This window comes from Ictalurus punctatus, chromosome 16 (genome assembly GCF_001660625.3).
Source record: "Ictalurus punctatus breed USDA103 chromosome 16, Coco_2.0, whole genome shotgun sequence".
NCBI classification, from domain to species: domain Eukaryota; kingdom Metazoa; phylum Chordata; class Actinopteri; order Siluriformes; family Ictaluridae; genus Ictalurus; species Ictalurus punctatus.
The window spans coordinates 10,549,267-10,566,054 of record NC_030431.2 but is presented as its reverse complement, the minus strand read 5'-3'; the positions used below and the strand labels follow the sequence as shown (position 1 = coordinate 10,566,054).

At 40.7% G+C, this 16,788-nt stretch overlaps 1 protein-coding gene across 5 annotated transcripts in view; it reads left to right on the top strand.

Moving 5' to 3' along the window:
• rxfp2a (relaxin family peptide receptor 2a) overlaps positions 1-16,788 on the top strand; it is a 141,510-nt gene that overhangs the window by 100,538 nt on the left and 24,184 nt on the right. For all 5 annotated transcript variants that reach the window (XM_053686675.1, XM_047160690.2, XM_047160689.2 and 2 more), the window contains one exon: positions 907-981. In XM_053686675.1, coding sequence (XP_053542650.1) covers positions 907-981 — 75 coding nt within the window. The remainder of the gene's footprint in view (positions 1-906; positions 982-16,788) is intronic.

Genomic DNA, 16,788 nt, shown 5'->3' with positions numbered 1-16,788 from the left:
TGTAAACACCTTAATCACATTATGAGCGTCGTGTGGGAGTTTTCACCGCATTTTGCGACAGGACACGATCACACACGGCAGTTTTACGGCGAACAAGAGAGTTCGGCTGTGTCCCAAATCGCAGACTTTCCTACTATAGGCCTGTAGTAGGGAAAAATACATGTATCTCGGCTACTATATAGACAGTAACTACGCGATTTGGGACACACCCACCGCTTCAAGCAGTTGTCTATTAGCACGTATAGCATGACAAATAATTAACTGCACTTAAAGCATTCGTAAAAAAAATAATAAATAAAAACACCCAAAACGGTATACGGTACCATAACGAAGACGAACTGTATGTTGTTACGTGAAATTCGGGAGGGACGTCGGACGTCGTGGCGCGGTGACGTAATGACGCAGGCTGTTAATCTAATTATGTTCTAAAACATGTAGAACGGGAACATGACAGGAGTATTCTAACAGCGACTCATGTAAACACCTTAATCACATTATTATCTTACACAGAGTAAGGTCAGTAATTAGATTACTGCTGTCCATGTAAACGTAGTCATTAATAGACTTAATCAGCAATGCTTATGCAGGTGCACAGGGGCAGACCTAAACAATGATACTCGTAAAGAGAATAGCAGAGTCATGACGTCCCATGTAGGAGAAGAAACACACTCAAGGCACAGGCCGTAACAGCTTGTTAGAAGTCTTTTCTTTATTTAGCGGTCTTGGATGTGATGGATGGGAGTTGAAGTGTGTGAAATCGTGTGAAAATATATTCTATAGGAGAATCTGCAAATAGTCTACAGGAGAATATGTTCAGTGTTTTTTTTTTCTGCAATGGCTGAAGTAGATGGATTTAATATTTTATTATTATTATTATTATTGATTTAATATGTGTGTTTCTCATAGGTCCCTGGTGAACACATCCCTGGTACAGCTGTCTGAACCGAGCCTTTGTAACTACATGCCTCTGCTCAGCTGGCTGTGAGTACTATAATCCACAACAAGCCCATCTTCCTGTCTACTGACCACCTTCACCATTCTTATTTTGAAGTGTGTGTGTGTGTGTGTGTGTGCGCGTGTATGTATGTATGTGTGTGTGTGTATGTATGTATGTATGTGTGTGTATATATATATATATATATATATATATATATATATATATATATATATATATATATATATATATATATATGTATATATGTATGTATGTAAAAACTACAGTTGTGCCCAAAAGGTTTCATACCCCCTGTAGAATCTGCAAAATCTTAATACTTTTAACAAAATAGGGCGGATCATAAAAATCCTATGTTATTTTTTATTTAGTACTGTCCTGAATAAGCTATTTCACATAACAGATGTTTACATATAGTCCATAAGTCAAGACAATAGCTCAATTTATAAAAAAAATTACCACGTTCAAAAGTTTACATACCCTTGATTCTTAATACTGTGTGGTGTTACCTGGATGATCCACAACTGATTTTTTTAGTTTTGTGATAGTTGTTCATGAGTCCCTTGGTTGTCCTGAGCACTTAAACTGCCCACTGTTCTTCAGAAAAATCCTCCAAGTCTTGCACATTCTTTGCTTTTCCGGCATATTCTGCATATTTGACCCCTTTCCAACAGTGGCTATATGATGTTGAGATCCATCTTTTCACACTGAGGACAACTGAGGGACTCGTACACAACTATTACAAAAGGTGCAAACATTCACTGATGCTCAAGAAGGTAACATGATACATCTTAATGTCACCCAGGGGGATGTAAACCCTTGAACAGGATGATTTGTTTAAATTGTTATTTTGTTTAAAGATCTTTAGTACTTTAGTACTTCTCTTCAGAAGCTAAATGAGGTATTTACATGTCTCCCATCATCCTGTTCAAAAGTTTACACCCCCCAGTTCTCAATGTGTCTGTATGTGTATATATAACACACACACACATATAAGATGCACCGATGTATCGGCCGATAAAGGCTATTTTTCCCGCTATCGGCCGATAGTTTCAAAACATCCGATGATCAGGGCCGATTATATACTATAAATCAAAAGAGGGCGGGAAAATACATTGATTTTGTGCTGTGTGTACAGATGATGTCTCTTATGTGGAATGATGACAAAACTGCAGTTTGTAAGCTCTGTAAGCTCTGCACTGCTAAAATTTTACACCGGAAGTGAGCAGCAGTTAAGCATAAATGCACAAAAGATCATGGCATTGTTGACCAGAAGAAAACGAAATAAGGTTTGCTGCATTTCCTTACAGACATTCTCACTTTCAGCTTATATTGGAAAGTATATCAATTCTGATACTGTAAGAGATTTTAATTACATTCTCAAAATGTCATTCTAAGAAAGAAGAACAATTAGGGAACTTTTTTTGTTTCTTTTTATTTATACAAGGATGTCCAAACTTTTTTTATGTAGATTTCATAATAATTTTTCCTCTGATTTTCACCACCAGCTTGTGTATCATACTGTGAAACCATGATATTTTAGACTAACAGTACATACCATAAAATATATCCAAATTGATGTGAATTGCTTTCAGGGCACACACTCTATCTGACATGCTGGAATAAAAAAAAAAAAAAAACATTTGACATTAGCTAGTACCCATAATGTTCTCTTTAATTTGCACATCCCGGTTATGTCTGAAACCTCATGTTTGTGTTAAAGCCATCAGTAGCACTGTGACATGTTCTCTGAATGTTAAGATGCTGATTTGTATTTTTAGAGAGGGAAGAGAAGTGTTCTCTTCACACTTGCAGAAAGTATAATTATATATTGCGGGGAGCTTTCTACAACTTTGTATGCTGTATAATTATGTTAAAAGAGCTTGCCAGTGTGAGCTACGGGAACTGGCTCAGATCTACAATGTAAGGTGCTTTGTGTTGTTCTACTTAATTTTTGTTTTATTTTACATGGAGGGAGCTCAGGTCTCTCCCTGCCAAGCAGTAATATGACCAAAAACAATGGCAGAAGAAAATGGCAAAATGGCACGTAGGTTACTTGATTTGAGTTGGAACATAGTGCAAAGCTATATCATACTCACTGACGGTTTGTTCTCAGTACCAGCTATAGTGAGTCTTAAGGAAAAACCTAAGTAGAGAGAAAACAAGAATAGAATATGTTGTCTTCATTTGCTTATTTAATAGCAGCCATTTGATCTATTGAATGGCTTTTATTTCATCCACTGCATTTGTCTAATTCATTAGTGTGAGAAAAGTGTGATTTCATGGAACCTGAGAGGTAACACACAATTTCGCCTTTTTGCTGCATACATGTAATCAATCAACCAAGAGGTTTGGTGTCAAGTAAGGAATGGGAATTGCCTCGAGTTTAGCATTGTGCATGCTGGAGGTCTCAAATAATTACACACTTGATTGAAATTATATTGAGTTGCTAAGAAATCTAAAATAGATTTATATGCAGTGCTGTGAAAAAGTATCCGATTTCTTCGGTTTTTGTGTATATCTCACTCTACAACCACAATTCTGAAAAAATTGGGACAGTATGGAAAATGCTAATGAAAACAAAGAGGAGTGATTTGTAAATGTACTTTGACTTGTATTTAAACAAAAAATAAATAAACACAAGGTATTTGATATTTTACCTAATCAACTGCATAGTTTTTTGATGGTAAACTAGGCTTGCTGCAATAGTCTGTTACCGGAGTTGCACGGTGTTCGTCTGCACACCGATTGCATCACTTGCCCACCGTGACACTGCCCCCACTGTCCTTTTGCTTTTTTATAGTAATAAAAATAATTTTGTTCAGTTAGAGAATGGACAGTCCAATTAAAAACTGAACACGTCTGCTCAATTCAGCATGAGCCGAATGAGACAGAGTCACAGCACAGATCAGCAGGAGTCAGATTTCATTTATCATGTTCATTAAGTATAATAATGAACCCACCATTCAAGCAATTGATGCCCCCAAATTGCCTCTAATTCAAAAGCTTAAGTGAAATGTGCATGGCAGCATGGGCATTCATAAGCGTTTTTAAAGCGAGGGGGAATTGAGGAAAATGAGCCAACAACAAGGCTTGACAATCTGCCAACAGAGGTATCAGATGCAAATAATCCAACACTTTGAGTACAACATTCCCCAAAGACAAATCGGTAGGATTTTGGGCATTTCACCTTCTACAGTGCACAATATAATTAAATGATTGAAGGAATCCGGACAAATCTTGGTGCGTAAAGTGCAAGGCTGAAAACCATTTCTGAATGCATGTGATCTCCGATCCCTCAGACGTCACTGTCTTAAAAACCGTCATGATTCTGTTCATGGATATCCTGAGATGGGCTCATGATTCTGTCTATGGATATCCTGAGATGGGCTCAGGAATACTTTGGTAAACCTTTGTCAGTCAACACCACAGATGCAAGGTAAGGCTTTACTATGCAAAGCAGAAGCCATACATCAACACTGTCCAGAAGCACCGCCGACTTCACTGGGCTCGGTCTCATCTGAGATGATAGCACAGTGGAATCGTGTTTTGTGGTCCGATGAGTCAACATTTCAAATAGTTTTTGGACAAAATGGCCGTTGTGTTCTCCAGACCAAAGAGGAAAGGACCATCTGAGCTGTTATCAGCGTCAGGTCCAAAAGCCAGCGTCTGTCATGGTATCAGGGTGTGTCAATGCCCATGGCATAGATAACTTGCACATCTGTGAGGGCATCATTATTGCAGAAAGATACGTACACATTTTGGAGCAACATATGCTGCCGTCCAGAGCAGGACATTCTACCCCAACTACAAGGGCATGGTTGCATAAGCAGCAATTGCGGGTGCTAGCATGGCCTGCCTGCAGTCCTGACCTGTCTCTGATTGTGTATGTGTGATGCATTATGAAGTGCAAAATAAGGCAATGAAGGCCCTGTACAATTGCGCAGTTGAAGAAATGCATAATGGATGAATTGGTGGAAATTCCGCTTGCTAAACTTAACCAACTGGTTTCTTCAGTTCTCAAATGCTTAATAAGTGTTTATAAAAGAAAAGGTGATGTTACACAATGGTAAACCATCGACGTTCCAACTTTTTTGGAGTGTGTTGCAGTCATCAGATTTGAAATGAGTGTATATTTTCAAAAATAAATTAAATTCAAGTAAAACACCAAATTATGTGTTAATTATGTGTTTTCAATATAGTACTGGGTAAATTGAATTTTTGAATAACTCTTTTTGTTTGTTTTTTAGCATGTTCCATACTGTCTCAATATTTTTGGAATGGGGTTGTAAATAGTTTAGATCTTTAAACGAAATACAACATAAAACAAAAGCAACCTGAATAAACACACGTCGTTTTTTATTTAAATGTTATCCAACACCTATCACCAATCTGAAAAACTAATTGCCCCCTTAAAATCAATATCTGATTGTGCAAGCTTTAACAGCAATAAATGCAACCAAACGCTTCTGTTAACTGAAGATCAGTCTTTCACGTACTTCTAGGATTAGGACTTACCTCTATGCTTTGGATCATTGTCTTGCTGCATAATCCAGTTGCGCTTAAGTTTCAACTTTACAGACTGAAGACCAGACATTCTCCTTTAGGATTTTCTGGTAGAGACCAGAATTCATGTTTCCCTCAATTATTATAAGTTGCCCAGGCCCTGAAGCAGCAAAGCATCCCCACACCATCACAATTCCACCACCAGGCTTGACCATAGGTATGATGTTCTTTATCTGGAATTCTGTGTTTGATTTATGCCAGATGTAAGAGGATCCCTGCTTATCTAAGAGTTCCACTTTCGACTCCTTAATCCACAGAATATTCTCCCAAAATGTTTAAAGATCATCAAGGTGTTTTTTTTTTTTTTTTTTTTTTTTTTTGTGGCAAAATTCAGATGAGCCTTAATGTTCTTCTGGGATAGCAGTGTTTTTCGCCTCACCACTCTTCCATGGATGCCATTTTTGCCCAGTGTCTTTCTGATAGTGGAGTCATGAACAGTGACCTTTATTGATGCAAGAGAGACCTGTAGGGCTTTTGATGTTGTCCTTGGCTCTTTTTTGACTTACTGGATAAGTAGTTTCTGTGCTCTTGGAGGAATTTTGGAAGATTGGCCACTTCTGGGAAGGTTCACTACTGTGCTGTTTTTCCATTTGGAGATAATGGCTCACACTGTGGTTCTTTGGAGTCCCAGAATCTTTGAAATAGCTTTATAACTTTTCCCAGACTGATGTACTTCAATCAGCTTCTTCCTCATCATGTCTGGAATTGATTTAAATTTTGGCATAGTGTGTTACTGGGTAAGACCTTTTAACCAACTTCATGCTGTTGAAAAATGCTGTTTAAGTGTTGATTTGATTGAACAGGGATTGCAGTAATCAGGCCTGGTTGTGTCTAGTCTGTCTGAACCCCATTATGAATGCAGTTTCATAGATTTGGGGAATTTGTAACTCTGGGGGCAAATACATTTTCACACAGACTCAGTTCTTATAGGATAACTTTTTTGCTTCAATAAATAACTATCATTTAAGAACTGTATTTTGTGTTTACTCAGGTTGCCTTTGTTTTATCTTAAATTTTGTTTAAATTTCTGAAACAATTTAGAATGAGAGATAGAAATCAATACTTTTCACAGCATTGTATAGGGCTGCTGATACTGTATGACATATGGTTGCCTGTAAAACTGAAAATAAGTATATTTAATAACCAAAAACAGAATTAGCAGACACCTTGAAGCCAGAATCATCAGCATCACACTGAGATGGGAGGCACAGCTTTCACATGAGAAGTAATATGGATTATGATGTTATTCCAATTTGTACATTTAAAATAAATATGGGTTTATTCAGCTATTTTGTTAATGTATCAGATCACTTAGTTAATAATGTCTTTTTATGGAATTGTGTGATGATTTTACGTACAAAATTTATGTACATGTGCACAGAGAAGTGGAGGCTATGAGAACTGCTTGCATGAGCCTAATTTTGCTTAAAAACACACACACACACACACACACACACACACACACACACACACACACACACACACACACACACACACACAAACATCTGATAAAAACATGTCCTGGCTGAACAAATATAGGGTGCCATGACAATGTAGGTGACATGACAGGGGCGTTCTTTTTAATGATGAACCTTATACGAATCTTTTTTTTTTTTTTTTCCCCCTAAAGAACATTTTGACTCATGGATCATTGCCATTTTTGTTGGTGAGTAAGAAACTCACCATTTTTTCCTACCACCACTATAACCATTGCATAACAAAATGTTTGTGGTGGAAAATAATGATTCAGTTTATCACTGCCAGCAACAAAAACTGTGGTCCCAAAAATGTCCTCACTCTAGAGAACCTCTTTCACCTTTTCCCAGCCTCTCTTTTGACTTTGCAATAGTATTCATTTCTATGAATGAAATGAAGTCAAGTCTATTAATCAGTAACAAGTGCTAATTGAACTGCACAGAGTATACCTAAAGAAAACAAGGTTTAGCCGTAATAAGAACAGAACAGTTATTTGCCTTGTGGCAGATGTAATTAATACTTTCTGCCTCATTCCCAAAGGAAGCATGTGGGCTCTGTGTCCCACAGGATGTCTGTCTAAATGTCAGCCTCTACAGCCGAGGACACGGTAAATGCAGGTCATGTAGTCATTGCTTCTTGGAATATCAAGAAGAGGATACTTGGTGGCTGTGTGTTTCATGGCCTGAGTTGCCATTTTAATCAAACACACATGTGAGCAAAAATGGAACTCTGTCTGGTATGTCCAAGACTGAAAGTGCTCAGGTGGCCATTATGTCTGGCTCTTCTTTTGTTCCTTACATTGTCAGGTGTGAGTTAGAGACAGAGAGACAGCTACGGCTTTATCTGTTCAGAGAACTCTTGTAAGAGTTTTTTCCCTGTGTAGTATTTGGTTAGAGTAACCTTGCCCAGACATCCAAGAGGATAGTCACAATAAAGGAGCTGCTTTCTGAGAGAAGAAAAGTACCCAGATGACCAGGTACACTAATGGACTGTGAATAAATCTGAACATTAGTCTGTGCATGTGTGTCAGGGGAACATTTTCTGCCTCCCGCTCTGTAGTTTCCTTATCTGAAACCAGATAACTGTTTACCTGATGCACTGACTAAAGGAGTGACTGGACCTGTCCAACAAATGGAAACACACTTTCTTCTGTTGTACTGCTAATCACAGCACAGTGGCTTAGAGTGAACATTAGACAGTAGGAATATTACAGAATGATAAGAAATGCACAATCTGGCCAAAAGGATGTGGACACCTAAACATCACATCCAAATGTGCTTGTTGAACTTCCCATTCCAAAACCATGGGCAATAATATAGAGTTAGTCCCCTGTTTTTTGTTATAATAGCTTCTACTTTCCTGGGGAGGCTTTGCACTAGATTTTGTTGCATGGCTGTTTGGATTTATGTGGTCAGGCACTGATGTCAGACGAGGAGGCCTTACACCAATTCAGTGTTCCACTTCATCCCAAAGGTGTTCAGTGGGGTTGAGATCAGGGTTTTGTGCAGGCCACTCAAATTGTTCTGCATCAGTCTTGGCAAACCATGTCTTCGTGGACCTCAATTTGTGCACATGCTGGAACAGGTTTGGGCCCTTTAGTTCAAGTGAAGGGAAATTGAAATGCTACAACATAGAAAGACATTCTAGACAATTGTGTGCTTCCAACTTTGTGGTAACAGCTTGGAAAAGAACCAAATATTGGTGTGATGATCAAGTGTCTACAAACCTTTTGGCACATATAGTGTAGGTATGATTACATTTGCAATTTAAGAATTAGAGCACTTCATATTGTTTGTGCAAAAGTACTCCTTGTGGATCAAACTGTAAACATATTTTACACTTAATTTCCAGAAAATACATTTAATGAACACAGTTTTCTCCATACATTTTATACTCCATTTCTGCTAACAGTCAAGCCATGTATTTCTAAAGCCCAATTCCAAATGTTTCTATACATGTATTTTGTTTCAAACATAATTACAATCAAATTAAGAACCAAATGGAAATGAGTTTGGTTGTCATCATGATAGCAGTTAGCTAAGTAACACGTACAATATTGAATTAAATCAAACCTGAAACAAACGTTAAATGAAAAAAATATAATGATTACATAACCAAACAGGAACAGTGAATGCTGTAGTTCATGTTCATTACAGTACCACTAGTCTGTAATAAGGTGTGTGGCAACAGGCCGGTGGCTGGCGCACAGGAAACAAAGATTGCTCCTCCCGCGACTGCCGCGGTGGCGCTGGAGAGACAGCTCCGCTTCAGCGCCACCAATGTTTTGGATGGCCGGAGAGCAGGTGGCGTCATGGGGGGCCGCCGACACACCCACGGCTCGTGAATGGTGCACCGCACGGAAGAATTCCACCATCCAGCAGGCGAGGGGAGAGTATAAAAGGGCGATATTCCACTCGAAAGGGTGAGAGAAGTATCTCCGTGCATGTGGGCAAGTCTCTGGTGTGTTTTAGGCGATTTTTGCAATGAGTGCATGTCTGCTAATCGCTGTTGTTTTTTTGTTTCAGATGACTCCGACGCGAGTGAAGGCTTTGCTCCCTGGCTGTAACCGCAGACGGCTGAGACCCTTACTGCCCAATCGCACTTCAATACACACACACCCGCACTCCCCTCACAGACCATCTTAAATAAAGATTTCTCCACGAATAACACTAAAATGGCCTCCTGTGTTTCTATGCTCAGTCCACCACTGGCTAAATTCCCTACAGGTGATATAGTCCGGAGGGCCTAGTTTTATTTTCATATGACTGCTTTGCAAAGTCTGTAAGCAAACAGGTAAGAAAATGTCTGGGTCATGCATGTAACTCTGTTCCCTGAGAAGGGAATGAGATGTTGCGTGAGCTTCACATTGAGGGAAGCGCCCTCGTGCGTGACCGATATCTGAAGTCTGTGTGAAATAACACTTATAGTATCTCACAAAAGTGAGTACACCCCTCACATTTTTGTAAATATTTGATTATATCTTTTCATGTGACAACAGTGAAGAAATGACACTTTGCTACAATGTAAAAACCGCCGGCAACAAAAGTGAATACACCCCTAAGTGAAAATGTCCAAATTGGGCCCAATTAGCCATTTTCCCACCCCGGTGTCATGTGACTTGTTAGTGTTACAAGGTCTCAGGTGTGAATGGGGAGCAGGTGTGTTAAATTTGGTGTCATCGCCCTCATACTCCCTCATACTGGTCACTGGAAGTTCAACATGGCACCTCATGGCAAAGAACTCTCTGAGGATCTGAAAAAAAGAATTATTGCTCTACATAAAGATGGCCTAGGCTATAAGAAGATTGCCAAGACCCTGGTACTGAGCTGCAGCACGCTGGCCAAGACCATACAGTGGTTTAACAGGACAGGTTCCACTCAGAACAGGCCTCGCCATGGTCGACGAAAGAAGTTGAGTGCACGTGCTTAGCATCATCTCCAGAGGTTGTCTTTGGGAAATAGAGGTATGAGTGCTGCCAGCATTGCTGCAGAGGTTGAAGGAGTGGGGGGTCAGCCTGTCAGTGCTCAGACTATATGCCACACACTGCATCAAATTGGTCTGCATTGCTGCCAGAAGGAAGTCCCATCTCTTCTAAAGATGATGCACAAGAAAGCCCGCAAACAGTTTGCTGAAGATAAGCAGACTAAGGAGATGTATTACTGGAACCATGTCCTGTGGTCTGATGAGACCAAGATAAACTTATTTGGTTCACAAGGTGTCAAGCGTGTGTGTTGGCAACCAGGTGAGGAGTACAAAGACAAGTGTGTCTTGCCTACAGTCAGTCATGGTGGTGGGAGAGTCATGGTCTGGGGCTGCATGAGTGCTGCCGGCACTGGGGAGCTACAGTTCATTGAGGGAACCATGAATGCTAATATGTACTGTGACATACTGAAGCAGAGCATGATCAGTATACAGTATTACAGGATGATAATGACCCCAAACACACCTCCAAGACAACCACTGCCTTGCAAAAGAAGCTGAGGGTGAAGGTGATGGACTGGCCAAGCATGTCTCCAGGCCTAAATCCTATTGAGCCTCTGTGGAGCATCCTCAAATGGAAGGTGGAGGAGCACAGTGTCTCTAACATCCACTAGCTCCGTGATGTCGTCATGGAGGAGTGGAAGAGGACTCCAGTGGCAACCTGTGAAGCTCTGATGAACTCCATGCCCAAGAGGGTTAAAGCAGTGCTGGAAAATAATGGTGGCCACACAAAATTTTGACACTTTGGCCCAATATGGACATTTTCACTTAGGGGTGTATTCACTTTTGTTGCCAGTAGTTTAGACAATAATGGCTGTGTGTTGAGTTATTTTGAGGGGACAGCAAATTTATACTTTTTCACATGCTGTACACTCACTACTTTTATATTGTAGCAAAGTGTCATTTCTTCAGTGTTGTCACATGAAAAGACATAATCAAATATTTACAAAAATGTGAGGGGTGTACTCACTTTTGTGAGATACTGTGTATATATAGGCCTGCAATGGTCAGGTAACATGGCATTTCGCACGTCACGTGATTATAGAACGATGCCCGTAAACCACATCATCAGTCTGTATTTATCTGAAGCGAAGACACAATTCACAGGCATGCCCCAGTATGACAAAGCTATGCAACATCTCATTCCCTTCTCAGGGAACAGGGTTACATGTGTAACCCAGCCATTCCCTTTCAAAGGAAACTCAACATTGCGTTCACGCTGTGGAAATGAGAATACCCACTCCGTCATACTGAGGGTATGGCCTGTTCAAAAAGGTCAGAGCCCGAGGGTCACTGCAAGGGGTGGAATGCATGTCCAAACTGTAATATCAAATGAATGCGTGCGGCGTAGACCACGCCACCGGCGCACACACATTCTGTAAGGGTAGTCCTTTTGGATAAAACCTTCAAGGAGGCGTGCCCTCCTAGTGGAATGAGCCCTTATGCCCAGAGGTGTAGCAAGATTGCTTGCCTCATAAGTGATAGACATTGCTTCCACTATCCAATTAGAGATGCGCTGCTTCGACACAGCATCACCTCTACTGTTGCCACCGAAGCAGAGCAGCAACAGTGGATGTAAGTACAGAGAGCCTTACTGGACACAGTAAGTGCAATTTCTCTTGTTCCAGTGTGAGGAACGGAGGATGGCAAAAAGCCTGCAACACTACTGGCTGGGCAGCAAACATAGGCACTTTAGGAATATAATCCAGCCTAGGATATAGAAAGGCCTTGGCTAATTTAGTTGTAGCAACAAGAACAGGACACAGGTAGAACTCATTTGAAGTGATTGTGCTTAATGTTTCAGTTTTTGATATAGGGAAAAATCCCTGCTATCTCTTGCTCTGGCTACTGTGTATACACCCCCCAGGGCCCTACGTTGATTGTTTTAAAGATTTTGCAGATTTCCTTTCAGACTTAATAGCTAACATGGACAAACCTGTGATTGTCAGAGATTTTAACAATCACATAGATAATAAAAATGATGCATTAGGACTTGGTTTTACAGAACTACTAAACTCCTTTGGTACCAAACAAAATGGACCCACTCATCACTTCAATTATACACTAGATTTTATTGAAATCTCATGGAACTGAGGTTAACCATTCTACCACAAAGTGATGATATCACAGATCACTATTTCATTTCATGTACACTGTATGTAGCTGAGAATAGCCATTTAGAACAGTATTATCGAATGGGTACAACTATTATTCCAACCACCACGGATAGATTTATAAGTAACTATGCTGTGTACCTATTAATATGGCTGAATTTGATATGGTGACTAGCAATATGGGCACTATGCTCTCTAGCACTCTAGATAATCTTGCGTCTATCAAATTGAAAAAGGTTAGAGATAAACATCCTTCTCCATGGTACAACAGTCATACTCATGCTGTCAAGAGAGCAACTTGTAATCTTGACCGCAAATGGGGGAAAAAAAACTAATCTAGAGGTTTTTCAAATTGTGTGGAAGAACAATATGTCTAGCTACAGACAGCTTCTAAAAGCTGCTAGGGCAGAGTATCTATGCAAACTCATAGAAAGTAACCGAAACAATCCTAGGTTTTTATTCAATACAATATCTAGATTAACAAATAATAAGATGCTGCCCAAACTGAATATTCCAACCCAGTTTTTAGTAGTAATGACTTCATGGATTTCTTCACTGAGAAAATTGAAAGCATCAGGAATAAAACTGGAAATGTACAACCAACAGCAGCATCACAGGTTTAAGCCTCCAAAATTCATATCAATTATAAAATACTGCTACTCGGCTATACAGCCCTAAACTTCCAAGGTCCTGTATTTAACCAATCTTCTATCACACTACAAGCGTTCATGCTCTTTAAAGTCGCAAAACTCTGGACTTTTGATAATACCAAGGATATCAAAGTCTACTAAAGGAGGTAGATCTTTTTCACACTTAGCTCCTAAATTTTGAATAGCTTTCCTGCTAATGTTTGAGGTTCAGACACACTCTCTTAGTTTAAATCCAGATTAAAAACATTTCTTTAGTCTAGCATTCAACACATCTCATATCCTTGTACTCTAGTCATGTATGATAAAATGATAACAAATGCACATGGTCATCTCTGCCTGAAATGCAATGAACAGCAGCTATGCTAATCCTTCTCCATTTGTTCCCTCTTCCTGTTCCTAGGATGGGCATCACGAGGTAATCAGTGAATGTTCCAGCTCCAGCTCAGAACCAGCCTCTACGAACATTCCAGATGACGCCAATGCCTGCGAAGACTGGATGATACCAACATCTAATCGTCACAATAACAAACTCTGTATTACTCCTGGGATAGCAGTGGGTCTGACCACAGCACTGTCGCTGAGGATAGCCCCATATGGGCAGCCTGGGGACACTTGGAAGCCGTGGAGATGACATTGGACTTCAATTGATGCAGGCATTTCTGGTGCAGTGTCTTGAGACTGGAGTTGCGGTGATGGATTTGGCCTACAATTGCACAAACAGACTTTGTGCTCGGGTCTCCTTTAGTGGACAGTTAATGATTTCAGCGGAATAGACTTCATGCTGAGACTGCCGTGAATTTCCTACAGTGAGGGAAAGAAGTATTTGATCCCCTGCTGATTTTGTACGTTTGCCCACTGACAAAGAAATGATCATTCTATAATTTTAATGGTAGATTTATTTGAACAGTGAGAGACAGAATAACAACAAAAAAATCCAGAAAAATGCATGTCAAAAATGTTATAAATTGATTTGCATTTTAATGAGGGAAATAAGTATTTGACCCCTCTGCAAAACATGACTTAGTACTTGGTTTAAAAACCCTTGTTGGCAATCACAGAGGTCAGATGTTTCTTGTAGTTGGCCACCAGGTTTGCACACATCTCAGGAGGGATTTTGTCCCACTCCTCTTTGCAGATCTTCTCCAAGTCATTAAGGTTTCGAGGCTGACGTTTGGCAACTCAAACCTTCAGCTCCCTCCACAGATTTTCTATGGGATTAAGGTCTGGAGTGGCCTAGCCAGTCTCCAGGACCTTAATGTGCTTCTTCTTGAGCCACTCTTTTGTTGCCTTGGCCGTGTGTTTTGGGTCATTGTCTTGCTGGAATACCCATCCACGACCCATTTTCAATGCCCTGGCTGAGGGAAGGAGGTTCTCACCCAAGATTTGACGGTACATGGCCCCGTCCATCGTCCCTTTGATGCGGTGAAGTTGTCCTGTCCTCTTAGCAGAAAAACACCCCCAAAGCATAATGTTTCCACCTCCATGTTTGACGGTGGGGATGGTGTTCTTGGGGTCATAGGCAGCATTCCTCCTCCTCCAAACATGTTGAGTTGAGTTGATGCCAAAGAGCTCCATTTTGGTCTCATCTGACCACAACACTTTCACCCAGTTGTCCTCTGAATCATTCAGATGTTCACTGGCAAACTTCAGACGGGCATGTATATGTGCTTTCTTGAGCAGGGGGACCTTGCGGGCACTGCAGGTAGCTTGCAGGGCACTTCAGTCCTTCACGGCGTAGTGTGTTACCAATTGTTTTCTTGGTGACTATGGTCCCAGCTGCCTTGAGATCATTGTCAAGATCCTCCCGTGTAGTTCTGGGCTGATTCCGCACTGTTCTCATGATCATTGCAGCTCCACGAGGTGAGATCTTGCATGGAGCCCCAGGCCGAGGGAGATTGACAGTTCTTTTGTGTTTCTTCCATTTGCGAATAATCGCACCAACTGTTGTCACCTTCTCACCAAGCTGCTTGGCAATGGTCTTGTAGCCCATTCCAGACTTGTGTAGGTCTACAATCTTGTCCCTGACATCCTTGGAGAGCTCTTTGGTCTTGGCCATGGTGGAAAGTTTGGAATCTGATTGATTGATTGCTTCTGTAGACAGGTGTCTTTTATACAGATAACAAGCTGAGATTAGGAGCACTCCCTTTAAGAGTGTGCTCCTAATCTCAGCTCGTTACCTATATAAAAGACACCTGTGAGCCAGAAATCTTTCTGATTGAGAGGGGGTCAAATACTTATTTCCCTCATTAAAATGCAAATCAATTTATAAAATTTTTGACATGCGTTTTTCTGGATTTTCTTGTTGTTATTCTGTCTCTCACTGTTCAAATAAATCTACCATTAAAATTATAGACTGATCATTTCTTTGTCAGTGGGCAAATGTACAAAATCAGCAGGGGATCAAATACTTCTTTCCCTCACTGTAACTACACAGTTGCACTCTTATAAAGCACACAGTTATGCAAGGGAATTATTTATAATTACACTATCCGGTGTCACCCAAATGAGGATGGGTTCCCTTTTTGAGCCTGGTTCCTCTCAAGGTTTCTTCCTCATATCATCTCGGAGTTTTTCCTTGCCACCATTGACTCTGGCTTGCACATTATTGATAAATTTATTTATTTAAAATTTAGATCTGGAATTTATATATTTCTGTAAAGCTGCATTTCAACAAAGTCCATTGTGAAAAGTGCTATACAGATAAAACTGAATTGAATTTAATTGAATAATCCAGCGGCAAAGTCAAGGCAGGAAGGGGCAGCAGAGAGAGCTTGAAGATCTCCTACTCGTGTGAGAGATGTCAATACCAGCAGAAAAGCTACCTTTAGAGCCAGAAGCTTCTCTGAGGCTGAGTCTAAGGGCTGAAATGTGGTGCCTGACAGACCTTCCAGTACCACAGATAGGTCCCAGGAAAGTATGCGTTGTCTGCAGATGGGCCTCAGCCGCCTGACACCATGCATAAACCTCAATGTTAGAGGATGTTGCCCCACAGAGGCTACAGCAATAGGGGCATGGCTGGCTGAAATGGCAGCCATATAGACCCAAATTGTAGAAGGCCAACCCTGCTGAGAAATATCCCTGTAAGAACTCCAAGACTGTAGCTATTGCGCAGTTTACTGAGTCTAACTGAAGTTTCTCACACCATGAGATAAAAATGACCACTTGAGCACATACAATTTTCTCTTGGATGGAGCTCTAGTGTTTAACATTGTCTCTGCAACCTCGGTTGAGAGACTAGAATCTATGAGCTGGTACCCCTCAGGGGCCAGACCGACAGTTTCCGTAGTTCCAGCAGAGGGTGATAAATCAACCCTCTGGCTTGAGACACTAGATCTGGCTTGAACAGGAATCTCCCAGGGAGTGCCGTCTAGCAGGGGGTATATCTCTGAGAACCATATTCGAGCTAGCCAGTAAGGTGCTACTAGCAGTAGACGTAGACAGTCTTGGTGAACTCCTGCTAGAACTTGTGGGAACAGAGCGATCAGGCAAAAGGTGTACAGACCTGACCTCGGCCACATGTGCACCATGGCATCCAGCCTCAATGCTGCAT